We start from the raw sequence: 19,710 nt of genomic DNA, 5'->3' as shown, positions 1-19,710 counted from the left end.
GACACCACTAGCTTGGATTCGCGCGTGTATAAACACGTTATACACGAATCTTTATCTTAATGTACAAAAGTTTTATTTAAGAGTATATAATAAATTACATTGTGCTGTTGTTTTTTTGTGTTTTGGGGGGGACTCAATGAATTACCTAGGTTCGAACCCCGAAGCTGTCAAAGTGGCGAGGCACTGTGCTGCAATTCACAGTTGGAGCATTTCACATGCGCCGAAGGGGTTTATCTTGGGCCTAGGAAGCCTTTGGGTTCCCCTTGACAAAGTCAAAAAAAAAAAAATGAGGCCTAATGTAATACCCGGTTGTTTCTTTAATCAAAGTAAAAACATAATTATGGCATTGCTTTACTTTACATGATGGCAGCGCTTTACCTTTCATGATTTCAATGCTTTAACTTTCATGATTAAGCATAATTGTGTTTTACGGCTTTTTGACCACGTCCTTAGCTAGAGTGAAGCTCCGGTGCTTAAGCCTTAAGCACTTCATTTTCTCTCAAAAAAAAAAAGAAAAACACATTTTTCTCTCTCTCTCTCTTCCGAAGCCACCGAAACAGAGCAAATTTCTCCGGTCTTGTTCTCCCTTCATCGACCACCTCTAGACGTCGGACCACTCCCCTTGGCTTCGCCTTGGGTCGCTTTACCTGCTGGACGTCGTCATCCCCTCCGGCACAGCCTCAAGGTCCGGCAAACCAGCTCGATCCGGTTGCACCCGAAACCGAACCAACTCATCCTCCCCGTGTTTCCGGCCACCAATTCCCCCCAAACTTCATCCTCGAGCTCGCCTCAACGTCCTGAAGCTCCCAAAAGTGGCCTTACACGGCGGCGCTACTCGTGGTAGCGGCTGGAAGCCAGACCCGATCAAAATCGAAAACCGAAGCTTCGATCGATATATCTCGCGCTACAGGACGTCGTTTTGAGTGTTTCTTGAACTGGTGAATTCAGAGTGAGGATCTGAACAACTTTCCAGAAGGTATCGAGGCCTGAAGTTGCAGTTTTTACGTCGAACTAGGAGCTCGCCGGTTTCGGGGTTTTTTCCGGCCAACCGACTGGTTCGAGGTAATTTCTATTCCTTCCGGTCATTTTCAGCTTACATGCTAGTTAGGAAAATCATTAGGCATGATGAGATGAAGAAGGGCAGCCCGGCCCCGACACCATTGGCGGTGGTCGGCGGCGGCTCTGCCACTAACTCCGGCGGCCATTTCCGGCCACCTCCGGGGATCAAAAATATGGTTTCTGTACATTTTCAGATTCTATATTTCAATACGATCATTTTGATATATTATACACAATTTTTGGATATCATATGATTAAGTTATGAATTTTACGATTTCGATCGATTTCGATCGTTCGATTTGTGATATGTGAAGATCGGACCGTCCGATGGACTTGTAGTTTTGATATGTTGATCTTATGACTGTCCCAGTGGCTTTGTGTGGTCATGGGCGAAGATCCGACCGTTGGATCTTCGTATAATTGCTAAACAGTGATTAGGGAGGCGATTCGTGAGAATCCGTCCGTTGGATTTTCGTATAAATTAGCGGAGATGTTAGTAAGGACAATTCAGGAAGATCTGACCGTTGGATCTTCGTGATGATTTTTGGAGGATGATCCTAAAGGCGATCTGTGAGGATCCGACCGTTGGATCATCATTTAATTTCGATCCGACCGTTGGATTGTCGTTTGATTTTGTTTTTGAGTTATTGGCTAAGTTAAGGTCATGTCTGATTAGGTGATCGACGGTTTGATCTGGCGGACGATTCGTGAAAGTGTATTTTGAGCTGTTAAGAAGACGCAGCGGGAATTTAGAGGTGAGTAAACCTCACGTGGTTCATATTACGAACCGAATAAATTTAATTACCTTATTTTGTCGTAATTGCGTGAAAATATTTATGGAATAAATATTTGTTTTAAAATCATATGGACTTGATCAACTACGGTCCATGGGTAAGTAAAATGATTTTTACTATACAAATGAATTTCTCAGTTTTATTGCATGTGAACTATAGTTGGTATTAGTGATTATCCCTGAGCGGATAATTACGTATATATATATTTACGTGATTATATGTGAATGGTGTGACATTGAAGAGTGTGGAATTGGGATGATTAAATTATTATGAATTGACATGTGACTTACCATATTTATATGTGATGAACATGATTGATGAGTTCTTGTTAATATTCATGATTTACATTGGGGGATGTATAGAGTTAGAGAATGTAGGGTTCTGAGGATGAGGTGTCCGAAGTTCGACGGTTAAGGATAACCGGAGTGTTTGTGTGCTGAGGACGGGGATGTCCAAGGTGCGACGGTTTATTATTAACCGAAGTTGTGTGCTGAGGACGGGGATGTCCAAAGCGCGACGGTTTATTATTAACCGAAGTATATGGTGCTGAGGACGGGGATGTCCAAAGCGCGACGGTTATAGTGTTAACCGAAGTATTTTTGCCGTTGCTTGACCCTAGGCCAAGGTGTCAGAGGTAACGAGGCAGTTAGAGCTCTAACGTGTTATGGGATGGGACCAAAGTGGTGATAGTGTTGTGAGATAGTACCAAAGTGGTGATAGTGTTGTGTGATAGGACCAAAGTGGTGATATTGGATTGGTTTGACGTTTGCGTCGTGGATGTTGAGATTGTTGGTTGTGTTGTTGAGTTATAAGAATTGTAATTTAATAAATCAACAGTTCTTTCTTTTTACTCATACGGGCTGTCAAAAGCTTACCGGGTTTTGTGTTGTTGCAATCCCGGTACACTATTCAAACGGTGTAGCGGATAACCCTGCTGGTCAGGAGAACCAGGACGGTGATCGGGCTGCTTAGAGTAGTGTTATGTGAATTACAACATTATATTGTGAGGTTTGTTATGCTCGTTTAGAGCTTTACAATTTTACTTTGTAAGAGTGAATTGTAATAATTAACTCGAGGTCTTCGAGTTTTTATGTTGAGTGGCGAGTGGTGTGTTTGTTTCTGAGAAAAAAAAAAAAAAAAAAATTCGGAACGTTATTTGTATTAAGTGTTTATTCATGTTTCGGATTTGAATTGGTTATTCAAAATTCGGGGCGTGACACCTAAGATTTGTGGTCTCAAATCCTATGTGTCATGTCATGTATGCAAACACAAATTTTATTTTCAATTCCACATAATATATCTTACCACATCAACCAGCTATTAATTATGTATTAATTTAAGAGAGATGTCTACAAAAAGAAATCTGCTGTCCCTAATACCCTGTGCCAAACCTGTCCCCATGCATTCATTGGTCCATAAAGATTAAGAAAATATTTTCTTAATCTTTTGTTCCATATTTTATTTTTTGTGGACCAATGAATGCATGGGGACTGGTTTGGCACAGTATTTTTTGGGACAGCAGATTTCATCCCACAAATTCTTTGACCAATATTTTTCTACATTTAATTAAATTATTTTCCATAATTTTTTGTTCCAAATAGCATTAATACATTGAATTAGGTGTCAAAAAATAGGCATTAACTTTTCTTTCCAAAAATTGAATTTGGAAAATATGTATTTCTAAATTAAGAGGTAAGAAAAAATTTCATGTTAGTAGCAGTCATTAATTATCATCTACAATCTAAATATAAGAGAAAAAACCAAACAAAAAAATAATACATTCATATATAATGTTTAAACTGTAGCTACATAAAGAGAAAAAATAAATTATTCAAAAAAAAAAAGAAGAGAAAAAATAAAAAAAAAGAATATATATAATCATATGAATATGTATTTTTCACATTATAATTTCAAAATTTACAACAACCCAACAAAGGTTGAATTCATATACATGTATTATACAAATCTACTGATGAGATGTACGTGCAAATCTATTGACTGAATTACATAAAAAAAATTCTATTCATGATTGAAGAAAGAAAAATTGTTGTTTAAATCTAAGCATGAGTGTAATGAAAACAAAAAATGGAAAAAAAAAATAATTTTTTCTTTTTAAAAGAAAGCCAAAAATAATTTAGTCATTATATTTTAGAAGGATAAGATGGTATTTTTCTTAAGAATTATATGGAACCAAATTTGCTCACTACCTTTGGTTAGGTGGTGATACCACCACTCCATAAACATTTTCCACGTGTCGCATAATCTAACTATGGTTAAGTTTTTAGAATTAGTGTTAATAAATTAATAATAGAGAGCTTCTATTCATACCTCTAAAATTGGTATTTAGATCTCCTCACTTAATAGACCTCCAACTTACTTTTACAAATAACCAATATGCTACCTATACCTCCTTAATTTTTCCATAATACCCATCATCCAATAATATCAATAAATACTTTTTTTTAGAGTGTTCTATTCATATACCTCCAAAATCGGTAGTTGGACCTCCATCAATTTTTGAACATTTCACAAGATTATTTTACTCTTGATAAAACTAAGCTGAAAAGAAAAGAAAAAAAAAACTTTCAGTTGATAGCTGCCCCCCCCCCCCCCCCCCCCCCGGGTGTTTTTTATAGTTGTATTTTGTAGGCATATGCATCTTTAGAGGCCAAGAGCAGTTCATTTCTTCAACTTCCCAAGATTCCCTTGTTTCATATATTTGTAGTACGCTCCAATGGATGAGTATATGATTTTAAGAGAAAGTGGTCTGTGGGTGTTTTGGTTAGAGAATATTGCATATCCGAAATTACCTCAGAGAACTGTAAAGTAAGGAACTGATCTGTTGATTTCTCCGCTGCTTGGTAAGGATGAAGACCATAACAAAAACAAAAGGGAAAAAATGGCATGAGGATGACCATTTGTTGATTTCATACCTCTAAAAGGGAAAATACTTTTTTTAATTTTTTTTTTCTTTTGTGTCTTTATTGGTAATTTGACATGAGTTGACAAAGTCAAGTATCACTTGAAAAAAGAAAGAGGTCCAAATGCCAATTTTGGAGGTATGAATAGAAACTCCCTATAATCGTAAATTTTGATCAGCAGAATCCGCAAAAGACTACAAATTCGTTTTGATGTCCTCTTTCTATCTATGGAGGTTTGAGTTGGATTAGACGGTTATTTCTAAAATGCTCATATTAGGAGGCTCGATATTTGTGGTGTTTATTTCGGGAGCAATTTGAATCGCATACTGTACATACTAGGGAAGTCTCAACTAAGTTTGGCACTATCTGCTGGGCCCATCGGTACTCCCATGTACTATGCCATGGGCCGGGTTCACGACCCACCATGGCGGGGCTCATTGGGGATGCCACCCCGGGCACCCAGGAGGACCCTGGGCAAGGTCAGCACAGCCCAATTATTTACACACAGGACTGATATGGCATCAGAAGAACAACTAGTGTCCCACATCGAAGATGGGGGAGACTTCCTTCACATGCTCGAGTATAAAGGCATTAGCACAACCACCTTTTACGGGTAATAACTCCTTTGTCTACTATTTACTTACTGTACACCTATATTAGCTTCTCACTCAGGCATCGGAGAGGTGTAAACCGTCCGGTACGGTTTACCCCTCTAAGCGTGTGTTCTTGGTACAGGATTTAGGAGGTGCATCGGTACCCCAGGCGGTATAGCATTCTGTGTGAGGTACCCGGAGAAAGCCACCAGAAACATTGGCGCGCCAGATAGGGGTAGAAATCATGACTGAGCCGGAAGGAACGGCAGGAGGGGATAGAAGTGTCGCCCGGGCACTGATATTCTCTCCGGGTACTTCATCAGCAGAAGCACCAGGTGTTGAAGAAATTCGTGGTCTCGGATCCTCGGACCCGCATGTCCCGGACCAAGTGTCTCCGGTATCGGAATTGGAGTCCATGCGGGCGGAGATAGCAGCCTTCAGGGAACAATCCAGGATCGATCGGGAACAACAGAGTACCGATAGGGAAACAAACCGCCTTACGCAACAGAAAATCCAGGAGCTGGAAGATGAAAACACAGCGCTGGCCCGAGCACTGGACCGTAGGCATCAGCACAACGAGGCGCTCACCCAGGCTCTGGCTAGGGCATCCCAACCAGCAACGGGCGGGAACGCTGCCCAGCGGGTAATCCAAGTACCGGTAGAGTTATTTCCGGAAAGCTTGAGGCATCTACCACCACCACCGTTGCCACAGCCAGTACCGAATATTCCCCCGGTAACCGACGCAAACACGGCATTACTTGTGCAAATGAGCAACTCTTTGCATGCTCTGCAGGCAAGGGTGCAGGCCACAGAAAACAGGGACACATGGAGGGCCCTGGCCACCTACGAGGACCGCCCGGGTCCTTTCACCCAACAAGTCAGAGGAGCCATTCGAGCGGATATGTCGAAGCCACTGAAGATTGACTACACGGGGGTTGGAGACCCCTATCAGCACCTACAGGCCTTCCGTTCGCAAACAAGCGCCAAGGGATATACGGATGAGGTGTGTTGTAATATGTTCCAAGAAACTTTGTCAGGGGAGGCTTTGAGTTGGTTCTACGAACTGCCGGTCGGTTCTGTGGGGAACTTCAAGGAGTTAGCTGACAAGTTTGTGGCTCGATTCATCTTACGCACCGATGGGATACACACACCAAAGGGCCTGTTAAAGGTCCAGCAGGGAGAGAATGAGACTTTGAAGTCTTTTGTAAACCGGTGGCAGGCGGCTACCGCCAAGTGCCGGGACCTTAATAAGGAACTGGCCGAGCTGGCTTTCAGGAGAGGCTTAAGGCGCGGAGAATTTCTCTATGGGATTAACCATAATCCTCCAGCCAACTACGACGAGCTGATGGCCACTGCCATCAGACACGCCCAGGCCGAATTCGAAACCTACGGAGACACCCCCAGACCAGAGCTAAGGGTGCCAGCCCCGGCTTCAACTGTCAGGGATGAGCCACGAAAGAGGGAGTGGGCCCATAGTCATGACAGGTCACCCCATACCTCGGGCAAAAGAAGCAAAGAGTCCTCGTCAAGGACTAACAGTTATGGGACCACTCACCATCAGCGGGAGCCAGGGGTACAGCAGGCCCCGCGAACACCACCACCCCCCCCCCGGTATGAGGTGTTCACAATCCTTAACGCTTCATACGAGACTATTTGGAACGAAAGTAAGGATGAGATACCGGGCCCACCCCCAAGGAAGTTCCCGAAGACTAAACTTACCCAGCAAGATACCGGAAAGTTTTGCACTTATCACGAGGATGCTGGACACAATACCAATCTCTGTGTTGCTTTAAAAAATACTATCGAGTCCCTTATCCAAAGGGGCAAGCTTCAGCGGTACCTGCCTGCTAAGGAGATAGGAGCGGTGGACGTGTACGGCCAAATCTTCACGATCCACGGTGGGGGCCCGAAGGAATTACATCCCCAGAGGAAGAGGCGAAATTCTAGTTTCGGTCATCCGGAAGTTTTCAACTTCCACAAGGCCCCGCGGCAGGACGGGGGTACCGGATGGACATCGGTGACATTCCTGCAAGAGGAGGAGGCCGATCTGAAAATGCCCCATGATGATCCCTTCTTAATCACGCTCCAAATGGACCATTATATAATGTCCCGGGTTCTCGTGGACACCGGGGCCTCAGTTAGCGTATTATTCCGCGATGCGTACAAAGCTTTGAACAGAGGGAGAGCCAAGCTGTCACAGGATAATGAGCCCCTTATTAGCTTTTCAGGGGATATCGTTCAACCACTCGGATCAGATTACCTATCGATCACGGTAGGCGAAAGCCCAAATTGTTCAACCATCCAAACAGAGTTCATCGTGGTGGACTGCGTATCATCCTATAATGCTATCCTAGGCCGTCCGGCACTTTGGCGTCTGAAAACCTTCATAGCAGGTCACATGCTGATGATGAAAGTGCCAACCCCGGTCGGCATTGCTACGATCCGGGGTGACCAGGCCGCAGCGAGGAAATGCTATTCATTAACCGTATCTCGCGGTAAGGGAAAGTCTGAGATGTTGCCCGTGGCTACTAACCCTCTGTCGGAACGGTACGAGGATCCCAGGGACGATACCGATTCAGACGAAGAACGGCCCGGTGCCGTAGAAGACATTGAGGAGGTGGTGCTATCAGAGCAGTTCCCGGACAGGACTGTTAAGATAGGTACTAAGCTCTCTCCGGTTATCAGAGAAAGGTTGATCTCGTTTCTCCGCTCAAACTCATCTGCATTCGCCTGGTCATATGAGGACATGCCCGGTATACCAATGGAGATAGGTACGCACAATCTTAGTATTGTCCCTTATTCAACACCGGTAAGACAGAAGAGGAGGGCCTTCACACACGATAAGTACCGGGCTATCCAGGCTGAAGTAAAAAAGTTGATGGCCATCAACTTTGTCAGGGAAGTCACGTATCCCCGGTGGTTAGCCAACGTGGTCATGGTGCCAAAGAAATCTCAGGGATCATGGCGCATGTGTGTGGACTACACAAACCTCAACCGGGCATGCCCCAAGGATAGCTTCCCGCTCCCGCGGATTGACCAATTAATCGACTCCACTGCTGGGTACCGGTTACTCAGTTTCATGGATGCGTTCAGTGGGTACAATCAAATTCGAATGAACCCGGCAGACGAGGAGCACACTGCCTTCACCACAGACAAGGGTCTCTATTGTTACCAGGTCATGCCTTTCGGATTAAAGAACGCAGGTGCCACTTATCAGCGACTCGTCAACTCTATGTTTGAAGAGGTTATCGGTACTATCATGGAAGTTTACGTGGACGATATGCTGGTAAAAAGTTTAACTCCGGAGGACCACGTAACCAACTTGTCAATCGTTTTCACCATCATATTACGCAATGGTATGCGGCTTAACCCGCAGAAGTGCATCTTCGGGGTCGAGGTAGGAAAGTTTCTCGGGTACATCATTAGCCACAGGGGAATCGAGGCCAACCCGGAGAAGGTGCAGGCTATATTAGACATGGTATCCCCAACTTACCGGAACGAGGTCCAATCTCTTACAGGCAAGGTGGCCGCCCTGTCAAGGTTCATCTCCAGGCTGACGGACAAGTGTACTCCTTTCTTCAATCTGCTAAAAACCCAACACGTCGAGGTAATAGCCTGGACAGCTGAGCACGAGACTGCTTTTATTGGCTTGAAGGCGTACTTATCAGCGGTACCTCTACTTTACAAACCTGTTCCAGGAGAAATGCTCTACATATATCTGGCGGCATCTTCGACGGCTGTAAGCTCAGCTTTGATCCGGAAGGACTCCGATTGCGAGTACCCGGTGTACTATGAGGGGAAGGGGTACACTGGTGCAGAATCCAGGTACCCGGACATTGAAAAAATAGCACTGGCCCTCCTGGTATCGGCCCGGAAGTTAAGGCATTACTTCCAAGCACATTCAATCACCGTTTTCACTAATCACCCGCTGAGGCAGGTTTTGCAGAAACCGGAGACATCGGGCAGGTTAATTAAGTGGGCCATCGAGCTGGGAGAGTTCGATATCAAGTACCAACCCCGGACAGCTATCAAGGGCCAGGCAGCGGCATATTTTATTTCTGAGGCGATTCCCTCCCATAACCCTTCCCGGGAATCATCTGAACCTCCAGCCCCGGATCCGCCTCCACCGGGCACTTGGCGATTATATGTTGATGGCGCATCCAACAAGAAAACAAGTGGAGCCGGTATCTTGCTCATTGGCCCGGACGATCAAGTGTACGAATACGCCCTCAAATTTGCCTTCAAGGCATCCAACAACACTGCAGAGTACGAGGCACTCATAGCAGGTCTGCAGATCGCCCGGGAACTAGGCGTGCAGCACCTTAGTATTTTCAGTGATTCCCAGTTAGTCGTAAACCAGGTCAGCGGTAACTTCGAGGCAAAAGAGCCCCACATGTCCTCTTACCAGGCTCTGGCTCGGGCATTAGTGCAGAGGTTCACCTCCTACATCTTTACCCAGATACCGAGGGCAGAAAACGACAAGGCAGACGCCCTTGCTAAGCTTGCATCAACTTCCCCAAGTCCTACCTATGGAGCCACTAAGGTCGAAATACTCGAGAGACCTAGCACCTCTAAAACGGTGTCAGAAATATTCGATGTGGATCACACAGCTTCGTGGATGGACCCAATTTTGAAATACATGATCGACGGCCTGGCACCGGATGATAAGGTCGAGGCCAGAAGACTGCAGTTAAGGTCAGCTCGATACACGATCATGAATGGCAAGTTATACCGGAGAGGCCACTGCTTCCCCAGTCTGAGGTGTGTAACACCGGAGGAAGGTCACAAAATAATGAAGGACATACATGCTGGTGTATGCGGTAACCATGCCGGAGCCCGGTCTCTTGCACACAAGACCCTAAGGGCAGGATATTTCTGGCCAACCATGTCGGCCCTAGCCCAAACAATATCCAGTTCTTGCCACAAGTGCCAAATGTATGCAAATATCCCAAGGGCACCGCCCATTGCTCTCTCCATCCTCCTGGCACCGTGGCCGTTCTGTCAGTGGGGTTTGGACTTGATTGGTAAACTTCCCACTGCAGTGGGACAATTCAAATACGCCATAGTCGCTGTGGACTATCAAACAAAGTGGGTTGAAGCAGAACCTCTTGTCGCCATCACCACGGAAAAGGTAAAAAATTTCCTGTGGAAGAACATCTACTGCAGGTTTGGAGTCCCGGACACCATAATCACGGACAATGGTACCCAGTTTGACAATGATGAGTTGAGGGCTTACACAGAGAACCTGGGCACCAGGATTCTATATGCATCTCCGGCCCACCCCCAGACCAATGGTCAGGTCGAGGCTGTCAACAAGATTATCAAAAAGATACTGAAAAAGAAGCTCGACGATGCCAAGGGACTTTGGGCTGCTAAACTCCCGGAGGTGTTGTGGGCTATCAGGACCACGGCAACAGAGGCCACCGGAGAGACCCCATTCTGCATGGCTTTCGGGACAGAAGCGGTACTCCCTATTGAAACACAGGTCCAGAGCCCCCGGATTGAATACTTCGACGCGGGTACCAACTCGGAAGGTCTACAACTCGATGCCGATTTACTAGAGGAACGAAGGGATGTGGCACACATGCATAACTTGGCTAACAAGCGGAGGATAGCTCGCTACTACGATGCCAAGGTACAATCCCGCACACTGAAGTTGGGGGACTGGGTCATGAAGCAGGTCTACCCAGAGCCCCGGGGACTGGATCCATCCTGGACAGGCCCTTACGAGATCATTGAAGAGGTAGGCCCCGCAACCTTTTTCATCCGGGACATGGACGGAGTCGTATCTCGGCATCCATGGAATACCCAACGCCTGCGGTACTATTACAAGTAGCTCCGGGAGCATCTTGTCCTAGCTTTTGCTTTTTGGCCATACAGCTATGGCAAGCTACCCATCGGGTACTCATTCTGTATTTAACCACCATGTGGTATTTGAATGGAAAAATGAATTATTCAGACCATTTCTAGCATTTTTTTTTACCTACTCCGGCCATGCCCGGACATAGCTATTGTCCGTTACTCTATTCTGGTAATAAGTGATGCAAGTAAGTGCTTAAGGTACAAAATCCTAGAAATTTTAATTCCTTTCCAATTCCCATTCAAATTCAAAAAATTTTAATCCACAAAAGCCTGGACTACCAAGCACAGGAATTACGCCATTGTTCAAGGCAAGGGTAACTTCTAAAAAAAAAAAAAAAAAAAAAAAAGGAAACATATACAAAGAAAAGGGTATCCAGGTATTACTGCCCCCCACCGGTACTCTGGGATCCACCGGCACCAGACCTGGCCGCGGCATCCTTGTCTTTCTTCTTCTTCTCAAGAAGGCCCCGCCTGAATTTGGCCTCGTCCAGGTACCCGGCCGCCACCCATTCCTTGAACTTCATGATAACAGCTTTGTCTTGGGCAGCAGCCAGCATGGCAATGAGCTCTTCGGAGGCCTTGTACTCCTCTACAGCCTCGTGCTTCTCACCGGGAAGACGCTCCTCCAGGTAGTCTGCTTTCTCCTTCCAGGATATGGCAGACTCCGCAGCCTCTTTTTCGGAATCTCGGGCACTTTTCACCTCTTCCCGGGCCTCAGAGATTTCAGATTCAAGCTCCGCGATCCGCTGCTTGGCCGCGTCCATCTCGGCAACCAGGGGAGTCAAAGACTCAACCTTCTTCTTCAAGGAGTCCAGCTCCTTCTCCAGCTTGGCCTTCTCGCCATGAAGAAACCTCACCTGCCCGGAGAGATTGCTAACCTCCTCCTTCAGTTGAGTATCTTCCTCGCTGGCATCCACCGCGTACACATTGAAGAGTGCCTGCAAGTGCACCGATTAAAATATATATATGGTAATAAAAGGCTACAAGGGTAAAGCAAACTCGTACCCGCATCATGGATTCCCGGGCAATGCGGCGATTCTCTTTGGGAGTATTGTCTTTGGCCCGCACCCGGTCGAGATCAATATCCTTCAGGTCACTAAGCATGGCCCGCACGAACTTCTCATCAGCAACCCCGTACTCACTCAGCAGCTGCTTGATGGGCTTTTTGGGGATTACCGGAAGAGCGGGGGCGAACAGGGCAAGCGAAGGCGACGACTCGGGTACCGAGTGATCCTTCTTCTGTCTCTTGGCACCGGCTCCCTTAACGTCCCGGCCGGTGTACGTCACCTCGTGCTTCTCACCTCGGTGCCGATGCTTGTGAGATCTCTTCTTCTCACCCGGAAGCAAGGCCTCATCACTCCCAGTGGAGCGGGAGGAAATAGATACGGAGGCCGGCGCTTTCTCCTTTCCGGTATCAGCAATTGTAATGACGTCAGCAACTGACGGCTGTACGACTTGGGTCGCGGGAGCTTCAGGATCAGGTTCCCCGTATCCCGCATCAGTAAGCTCCAGCAGGGTCTCTTCAACGGACCGACCTGTAGTTTTCGACCCTAGGTCGACTTCGACGTGAAGGGCGTCTTCTCCCTGCCCCATCAGCATATCCATCAGCTGATTATCATCCATCTTGTCCTCCTCTTTGCCTTTCCGGGGTTTCCTCTTCGGTGCTTTCACTGCAATCAGTTCGAAGTTAGTCAAGGGAAAAGGATAGGGTGTCAAAAAAAAAAAACACAAAAAAAAAAACCCTTTCAGCCTCACCGGGAAGCCATCCTAGTCCTAGCCTATAAAGTATAGAGTGCCGGATGAATCTATAAGAGCTCCTCTCCTTCTCACTCCAAACGGCATATACCCGGGCTATCCTCTTCCTTTCTACCTCAACAAACTGTAGGCCTGGTCCCCGATGGCTTGGAAGGTACCGGTCAGCTGCCACTTCTTATTTTTGATTTGCCACCGGCCCCCGGCTAGAAACACTTTGTTCCTCCACCTTTTGCTCATCGAGGAAGGCATATCGGTAACTAGCGGTTCGTAGTCCCTAGCAGCAAATGTCACCGTACCCGCACAGGACAGCTTCCTCGAGTACAGGACCCTGTGCACCGCGCGGAATTCGTTTACGGAAGGCCACCCTTGTTGGCACAAGTCCCACATGGCCAACATACTGTATATTTGACGAATAGCATTCGGGGTCAACTGCCCCGGTGACAGGTTCAGCATCCGCAGCAGATACTGTAGGCACCGGGGCAGAGGTAGCGATAATCCTTGGTGGAACTGGTTCTCGTGCAGCGCCACCCACCCCGGGGCAGGATTTGCGGCCATCTCTCCATCCTTGAGAGGCCTAAGCTCCACTGTATCCGGTATTCCCCACTTCAGTCGCATGGCGATGATCTCCTTCATCGTCATGCTTCTCTGGGGTTCGTCGCATACGGTCCCGTCCGCAAGTGTATACCTAGGCTTCGGTATGCCCTCGGGAATTGCCACTGTGACTACCGGGGCCTCAGCCGACCCTCTCTCGCTCTCACCCTCGTCGGACTCCTCACTGCTCTCCGAGAACACCCCAGTCGAGGATCCGGTATTCTCTGCTAATTGACTTACTTGCGCTAAGTACCGATCGATGTCCACTTCAGCTTGCCTGGCGGAGGACTGGTACGACGATCCCGCATCCCCACCCTTGGTTTCTGATTCCATCCTAACTACGATACCGGGGACTTCAAACTCGATGTATCTGGAATCAGAAACACAAGGGTTAGCCTAGCCAGATCTAAGACCATGGTGAAGCGCGGATAATTCCCCACTTCAAACGAAAAACCCAGAAAAACCCAGAAATTCAAGCAAAGTCCATAAACACCCAATCGGCTGTAGCAATCCCTACCCACTTACACATATTGCTTTTCTGAAAAACCCAGAAACGCAAACAAACAAAAACCCAGAAACGCAAACAAACTAAAACCCAGAAAAAAACCCAGAAGCGCAGCACCAAAAAAAAACAACCCAAGAAAAACAAAAAAAATCATGCCAAACGAAAAACACATTCTCTTACCTCTTTTCCTGCAGTCGCTAATCCGGCCAAGGCCTTCTCTGTGATAGCACCTCAAAGCTTTCGTCTTCACTCCTCACAACAACAGAAGCACACAGAGGGAAGGTGAAAAAGCAAACTCGCAAATTCTCAGAATTTTGGAAAAAGTGAGAAGGGAAACAGTCTGTTTCCCTCTTAAATTCAATCTTCAAAGCATCAGGGCCGTTGAAGACAAAAGGACCTCAACCGCAAGATCACTACACGTGTCCCACGTCTCGAAAACCGTCAGTGGAGGGGACGGGCATTTATTGCACTCAGTCTGCCCCACGTGGCTGACATGCACCGCCTACCCCATCGGGTACAACGAAGCCCCTCCTCTACCCCATTGGGTATCGGAGTCTCACTTCCTCTACCCCATCGGGTATCAGAGCCAAGTCCTCTCTGTACCCCATCGGGTATCAAAGTCTCACTCCCTCTACCCCATTGGGTATCGGAGTCTCACTTCCTCTACCCCATCGGGTATCAGAGCCAAGTCCTCTCTGTACCCCATCGGGTATCGAAGTCTCACTCCCTCTACCCCATTGGGTATCGGAGTCTCACTTCCTCTACCCCATCGGGTATCAGAGCCAAGTCCTCTCTGTACCCCATCGGGTATCGGAGACTCACATCCTCTACCCCATTGGGTACCGGAGTCTCACTCCCTCTACCCCATCGGGTATCAGAGCCAAGTCCTCTCTGTACCCCATCGGGTATCGAAGTCCCACTCCCTCTACCCCATTGGGTATCGGAGTCTCACTTCCTCTACCCCATCGGGTATCAGAGCCAAGTCCTCTCTGTACCCCATCGGGTATCGGAGACTCACATCCTCTACCCCATTGGGTACCGGAGTCTCACTCCCTCTACCCCATCGGGTATCAGAGCCAAGTCCTCTCTGTACCCCATCGGGTATCGGAGACTCACATCCTCTACCCCATTGGGTATCGGAGTCTCACTTCCTCTACCCCATCGGGTATCAGAGCCAAATCCTCTCTACCCCATTGGGTACCGGAGGCCCAACCCTCACCCTATCGCAGCGTGTAGATTAGCTACCTACTACGTAACCCGCTCAAGATATCCCTTGAACGGGAACTTGGGGGACTCCCTATAGGCACACTAGTGCCAAACTTCTGAGACAATAATAAGTCCCCACCCAAGAAACATCTTGAACGGGAACTTGGGGGACTTGTACATACTAGGGAAGTCTCAACTAAGTTTGGCACTATCTGCTGGGCCCATCGGTACTCCCATGTACTATGCCATGGGCCGAGTTCACGACCCACCATGGCGGGGCTCATTGGGGATGCCACCCCGGGCACCCAGGAGGACCCTGGGCAAGGTCAGCACAGCCCAATTATTTACACACAGGACTGATATGGCATCAGAAGAACAACTAGTGTCCCACATCGAAGATGGGGGAGACTTCCTTCACATGCTCGAGTATAAAGGCATTAGCACAACCACCTTTTACGGGTAATAACTCCTTTGTCTACTATTTACTTACTGTACACCTATATTAGCTTCTCACTCAGGCATCGGAGAGGTGTAAACCGTCCGGTACGGTTTACCCCTCTAAGCGTGTGTTCTTGGTACAGGATTTAGGAGGTGCATCGGTACCCCAGGCGGTATAGCATTCTGTGTGAGGTACCCGGAGAAAGCCACCAGAAACACATACAAAGTTATCCATTAATTAAGTTATTGGATTTACTATGCCAAAATTTTTACTTAATTCTCAAAAGGATCCTCAGAACAATTTCAGACTTTCAACTATACTTATCAAGTGTTAGAATTGAATGAATGTCTATGCAACTACCATATTAGGTCAATATCAGAGTATAACATGCGTCCAGATTAATTGTATTGTCCGAACTACATTCGACCTAACTAAGAGACATTCTCTAATCGGTAATACTCATTAGAAACTGAATTACATACACCAGTAGCCTAAGTACCCGTATAAGAGTGTGGTCAAATATGATCTAGGAAAACCACTACCACTGTCACTCTAGGAAAACCCACATATTCATAAAAAATTGTCTTAAACTCTTAATTATATACATTATCAGAGTATCTCAATATGTTTGTATCTCTGACATCGACATTGAATCATTGATTTAAAAGACCTAGCTAAAAATACTTTGTCTTTCTTTCAACAACATCAATCCTATATTAAGAAATAATTTCTTAGTTTTCATATGTGCGTGTCTTTCAATACACCTATTTTTGCTACTAAAATATTAACAACTGGTGTATGATTGTAGTTGTCAAAGGAATCCGAATCTTATATCGCCGGCATATGTATGCGATTGGTATGAGTCCACTACCATTTGAATAATCATTTGTAAAATTGATGCTTAATGAGGACCTAAAATATGGATAGCTAACTTACAAACGGGGAGTAAAAGCATCTTTCATTTATGAAACTGAGCATATGTTCGCTCTTGATGAAGCTCACACCTTGTAGTTATATATGCCGCCCTATTAGATCCATTATCAGTGGCCACCGACACACAGAATTACAGAGATGGCAGCAGAAGATACGATCACCAGTGAACCAGTCTCAGAAGCACATCCAATGAAAGGTGGAGATGGCGCCAACAGCTATGCCAAAAATTCCACTTTCCAGGTTTTCTTTTTAATTGTAAAAACTTGCCAGAATACCAGATAGTTAAAAAAATTTAACATACATATTGTACAAACTTTGAAAAATAAGACATATGCTAAGTGTACCACCTATTTTATGAAAGTTTCTGATTTAATGCTTTTTATGCCACATTAATTGTCATATAGGGTGGTTTCTAAGTGGAAGATGAACATGTGGTTCACTTAGTATTAGAGTTAGACATTAAAATAAGATAGTTGTTTTGATTGATGGATCGATCTCGTTTTGCATCAGAAAGGTGCTGTGGATAATGCGAAGCAGCTTTTGAACAAGGTGATTGCAGAAAAGCTTGACCTAGAATTCTTGTCATCTCCTAGCTCCTTTCACATTGCAGATCTGGGTTGCTCTGTTGGGCCGAATACATTTTCTGCAGTTGAAAACATAATTGAAGCCGTGGTACTCAAGTATCATAGCCAGCTTGGTTTGAATGTTCAAATCCCTGAATTTCAAGTCTTCTTCAATGATCATACCTCAAATGACTTCAACCTGCTCTTCAAATCCCTCCCTCAGAACAGGCGATACTACGCTGCCGGTGTACCGGGTTCTTTCTACGATCGCAGATTTCCTGAGGCTTCCCTTCACTTGGTTCACTCTTCTACTTCCCTTCACTGGCTTTCTAAAGTACCAGCGGAGGTGTTGGACAAAAACAGTCTTGCTTATAACAAAGGACGAATCCATTACTCAAATGCCACAGATGAAGTGATAAGGGCTCATGAAACTCAATATGCAGTAGACATGGAGTGCTTTCTCCATTCCCGGGCACAAGAGGTTGTTTATGGAGGACTCATGGTACTCAACATTCCAGGCCGCCCTGACGGCACCACTCATTCTTATCCTTTCACAAAGGTGACCTTGCAACTTTTGGGATCTTGCCTCATGGACTTGGTTGAAAAGGTAAGCATCCTGTGTGTGTCTGTGTATGTATATAGGGAAATATATTTCTTTTCATGTTTGGATGTAAAACAATTCCCTTCTTTTTTATAAAGACCCAAATAAGATGCATAGCCATGTAAAATCAACTGTATATCTTCTGTCCATATAAATTTTGTTAACTAATTCTAAAATTTGTGTTAAATTTACAAGAAATCCCCCCGTGCTTGCTTCATCGTGGTTTTTCCTTTATGCAGGGAGTTGTTAGTGAAGAGAAAGTAGATTCGTTTAACATACCTATGTATACAATGTCTCCCCAAGAACTGAAAGCTGTTGTAGAACGAAATGGATGTTTTAGCATAGAGACAATAACACAGTTACCTCTTGTAGTCTTGGCAGATAGGCCTAATATGGCACTGCCGCAACTACTTGCCGCTCATATGAGAGCTGGCATGGAAGGGATAGTCAAGGAGCACTTTGGGGAAGAAATATTAGATGAGCTCTTCGACTTGTATCTCACAAAATGTGAAGAGCATGCCACTGCTGTTGAGACAGTTACATTTCTTGTTGTGCTTAAGCGCAAGGCAGATTGAGTCGACTATGTCATTTTCGTACTTGTGAAAGCTTCAAATAATGTATGTTATGGTAATTTGCTATTCAATATATTCCATTTGGTTCTGGGAGTATCCGCTGGGCTTCCCTTAGCGGACAGGATGTTAATCCATATGTTGGCTGCATTCTTGCATTCATTCGAGTGGAGGTAGCCCAAGGACACAAAGTTTGACCTTTCAGACAAATTTGGCTTGTGACCAAGAAAATGATAGCTAGAGAGACTAAGCAAAAATAGAGAGAAAATGAAAAGAAGAAGCTGATCTATTACATTGAGTTACCGAGCTAGGTACAGTGATAGCCTTTTATAGTTGTCAAGGGAGTACAGATGATGAACACGTGTACATTATCTATAGCTCACACTAAACCAGCACATGCATTCTAATTACAGAATTAAGCTAATTAACGTCAATTAACTAACTGATTAACTAGTATGCTAACTAACTTTCATAACCTAACTAACTTGTAAGCAACATCAAGCTGGCACAGAGATAGGAGTGTTGAGGGGAGCGCAATCCTTTGGTGAAGAGATCAGCCAGCTGGTTTTTGGATGTGACAAATTGGAGCTTAAGTGAACCGGCTTTGACTTGATTTCTGGTAAAATGCACATCAACCTCAATGTGTTTTAACTTGGAGTGATAGACTGGGTTTGTAGCCAGAGCAAGGGTAGAAATGTTATCACAGTGTAGAATTAGAACATCAGCAAGTGGAACACGTAGATCATGAAGCAAGTGCATTAACCACATGATTTCTGATGTGGTGTCTGCCATGCTTCTATACTCGGCTTCGGTGGAAGATCTAGATACAGCAAATTGCTTCTTACTACACCAAGAGATTGGTGAATCATGCAAGAAGATAACAAAGCCTGTGGTTGATTTCCTGTCATTGGGATCACAGCCCAGTCTGCATCACAATAAGCTTGGAGTTGAAAGGCATTGTCTTTATGCAGATTATGACCCCTCCTGAAATAAATGCCTTGGTCCATGGTTCCTTTGACATACCTGAGAATTCTTTGTGCAGCAAACAAGTGCTCATCTGTAGGATTGTGGAGAAATTGACACACAGAATTAACTGCATAGGAGATGTCAGGCCTTATAAATTAATGTGAGATACTGAAGGCATCCTACCATGCTTCGAAATTGAATTATGTCATGAGATTGCAATGGTGTGCCAGTGTCTTTGAAAAGCTTCAAACCAGACCTACAAGGTGTAGTATGAGTGTGACAATTATCAAGACCAGCCTTGTGCAGTAGATCCCTTGCATATTTCTTCTGGGACACAAATAGGCCATTTGACA

General features: G+C 45.5%; 1 protein-coding gene across 1 annotated transcript; it reads left to right on the top strand.

Moving 5' to 3' along the window:
* The first annotated feature begins 16,631 nt into the window (after nucleotides 1-16,631).
* LOC133746181 (loganic acid O-methyltransferase-like) lies at nucleotides 16,632-18,490 on the top strand. The gene is made up of 3 exons (XM_062174341.1): nucleotides 16,632-16,898; nucleotides 17,169-17,828; nucleotides 18,062-18,490. Exons 1-3 carry the CDS (start codon nucleotides 16,797-16,799, stop codon nucleotides 18,395-18,397), a joined length of 1,098 nt encoding a protein of 365 aa, XP_062030325.1. The 5' UTR covers nucleotides 16,632-16,796; the 3' UTR covers nucleotides 18,398-18,490.
* The last annotated feature ends 1,220 nt before the right edge of the window (nucleotides 18,491-19,710 follow it).

The sequence above is a fragment of the Rosa rugosa genome, chromosome 4 (assembly GCF_958449725.1).
Source record: "Rosa rugosa chromosome 4, drRosRugo1.1, whole genome shotgun sequence".
Classification (NCBI taxonomy): domain Eukaryota; kingdom Viridiplantae; phylum Streptophyta; class Magnoliopsida; order Rosales; family Rosaceae; genus Rosa; species Rosa rugosa.
This window is presented reverse-complemented; position numbering and strand designations above follow the sequence as displayed.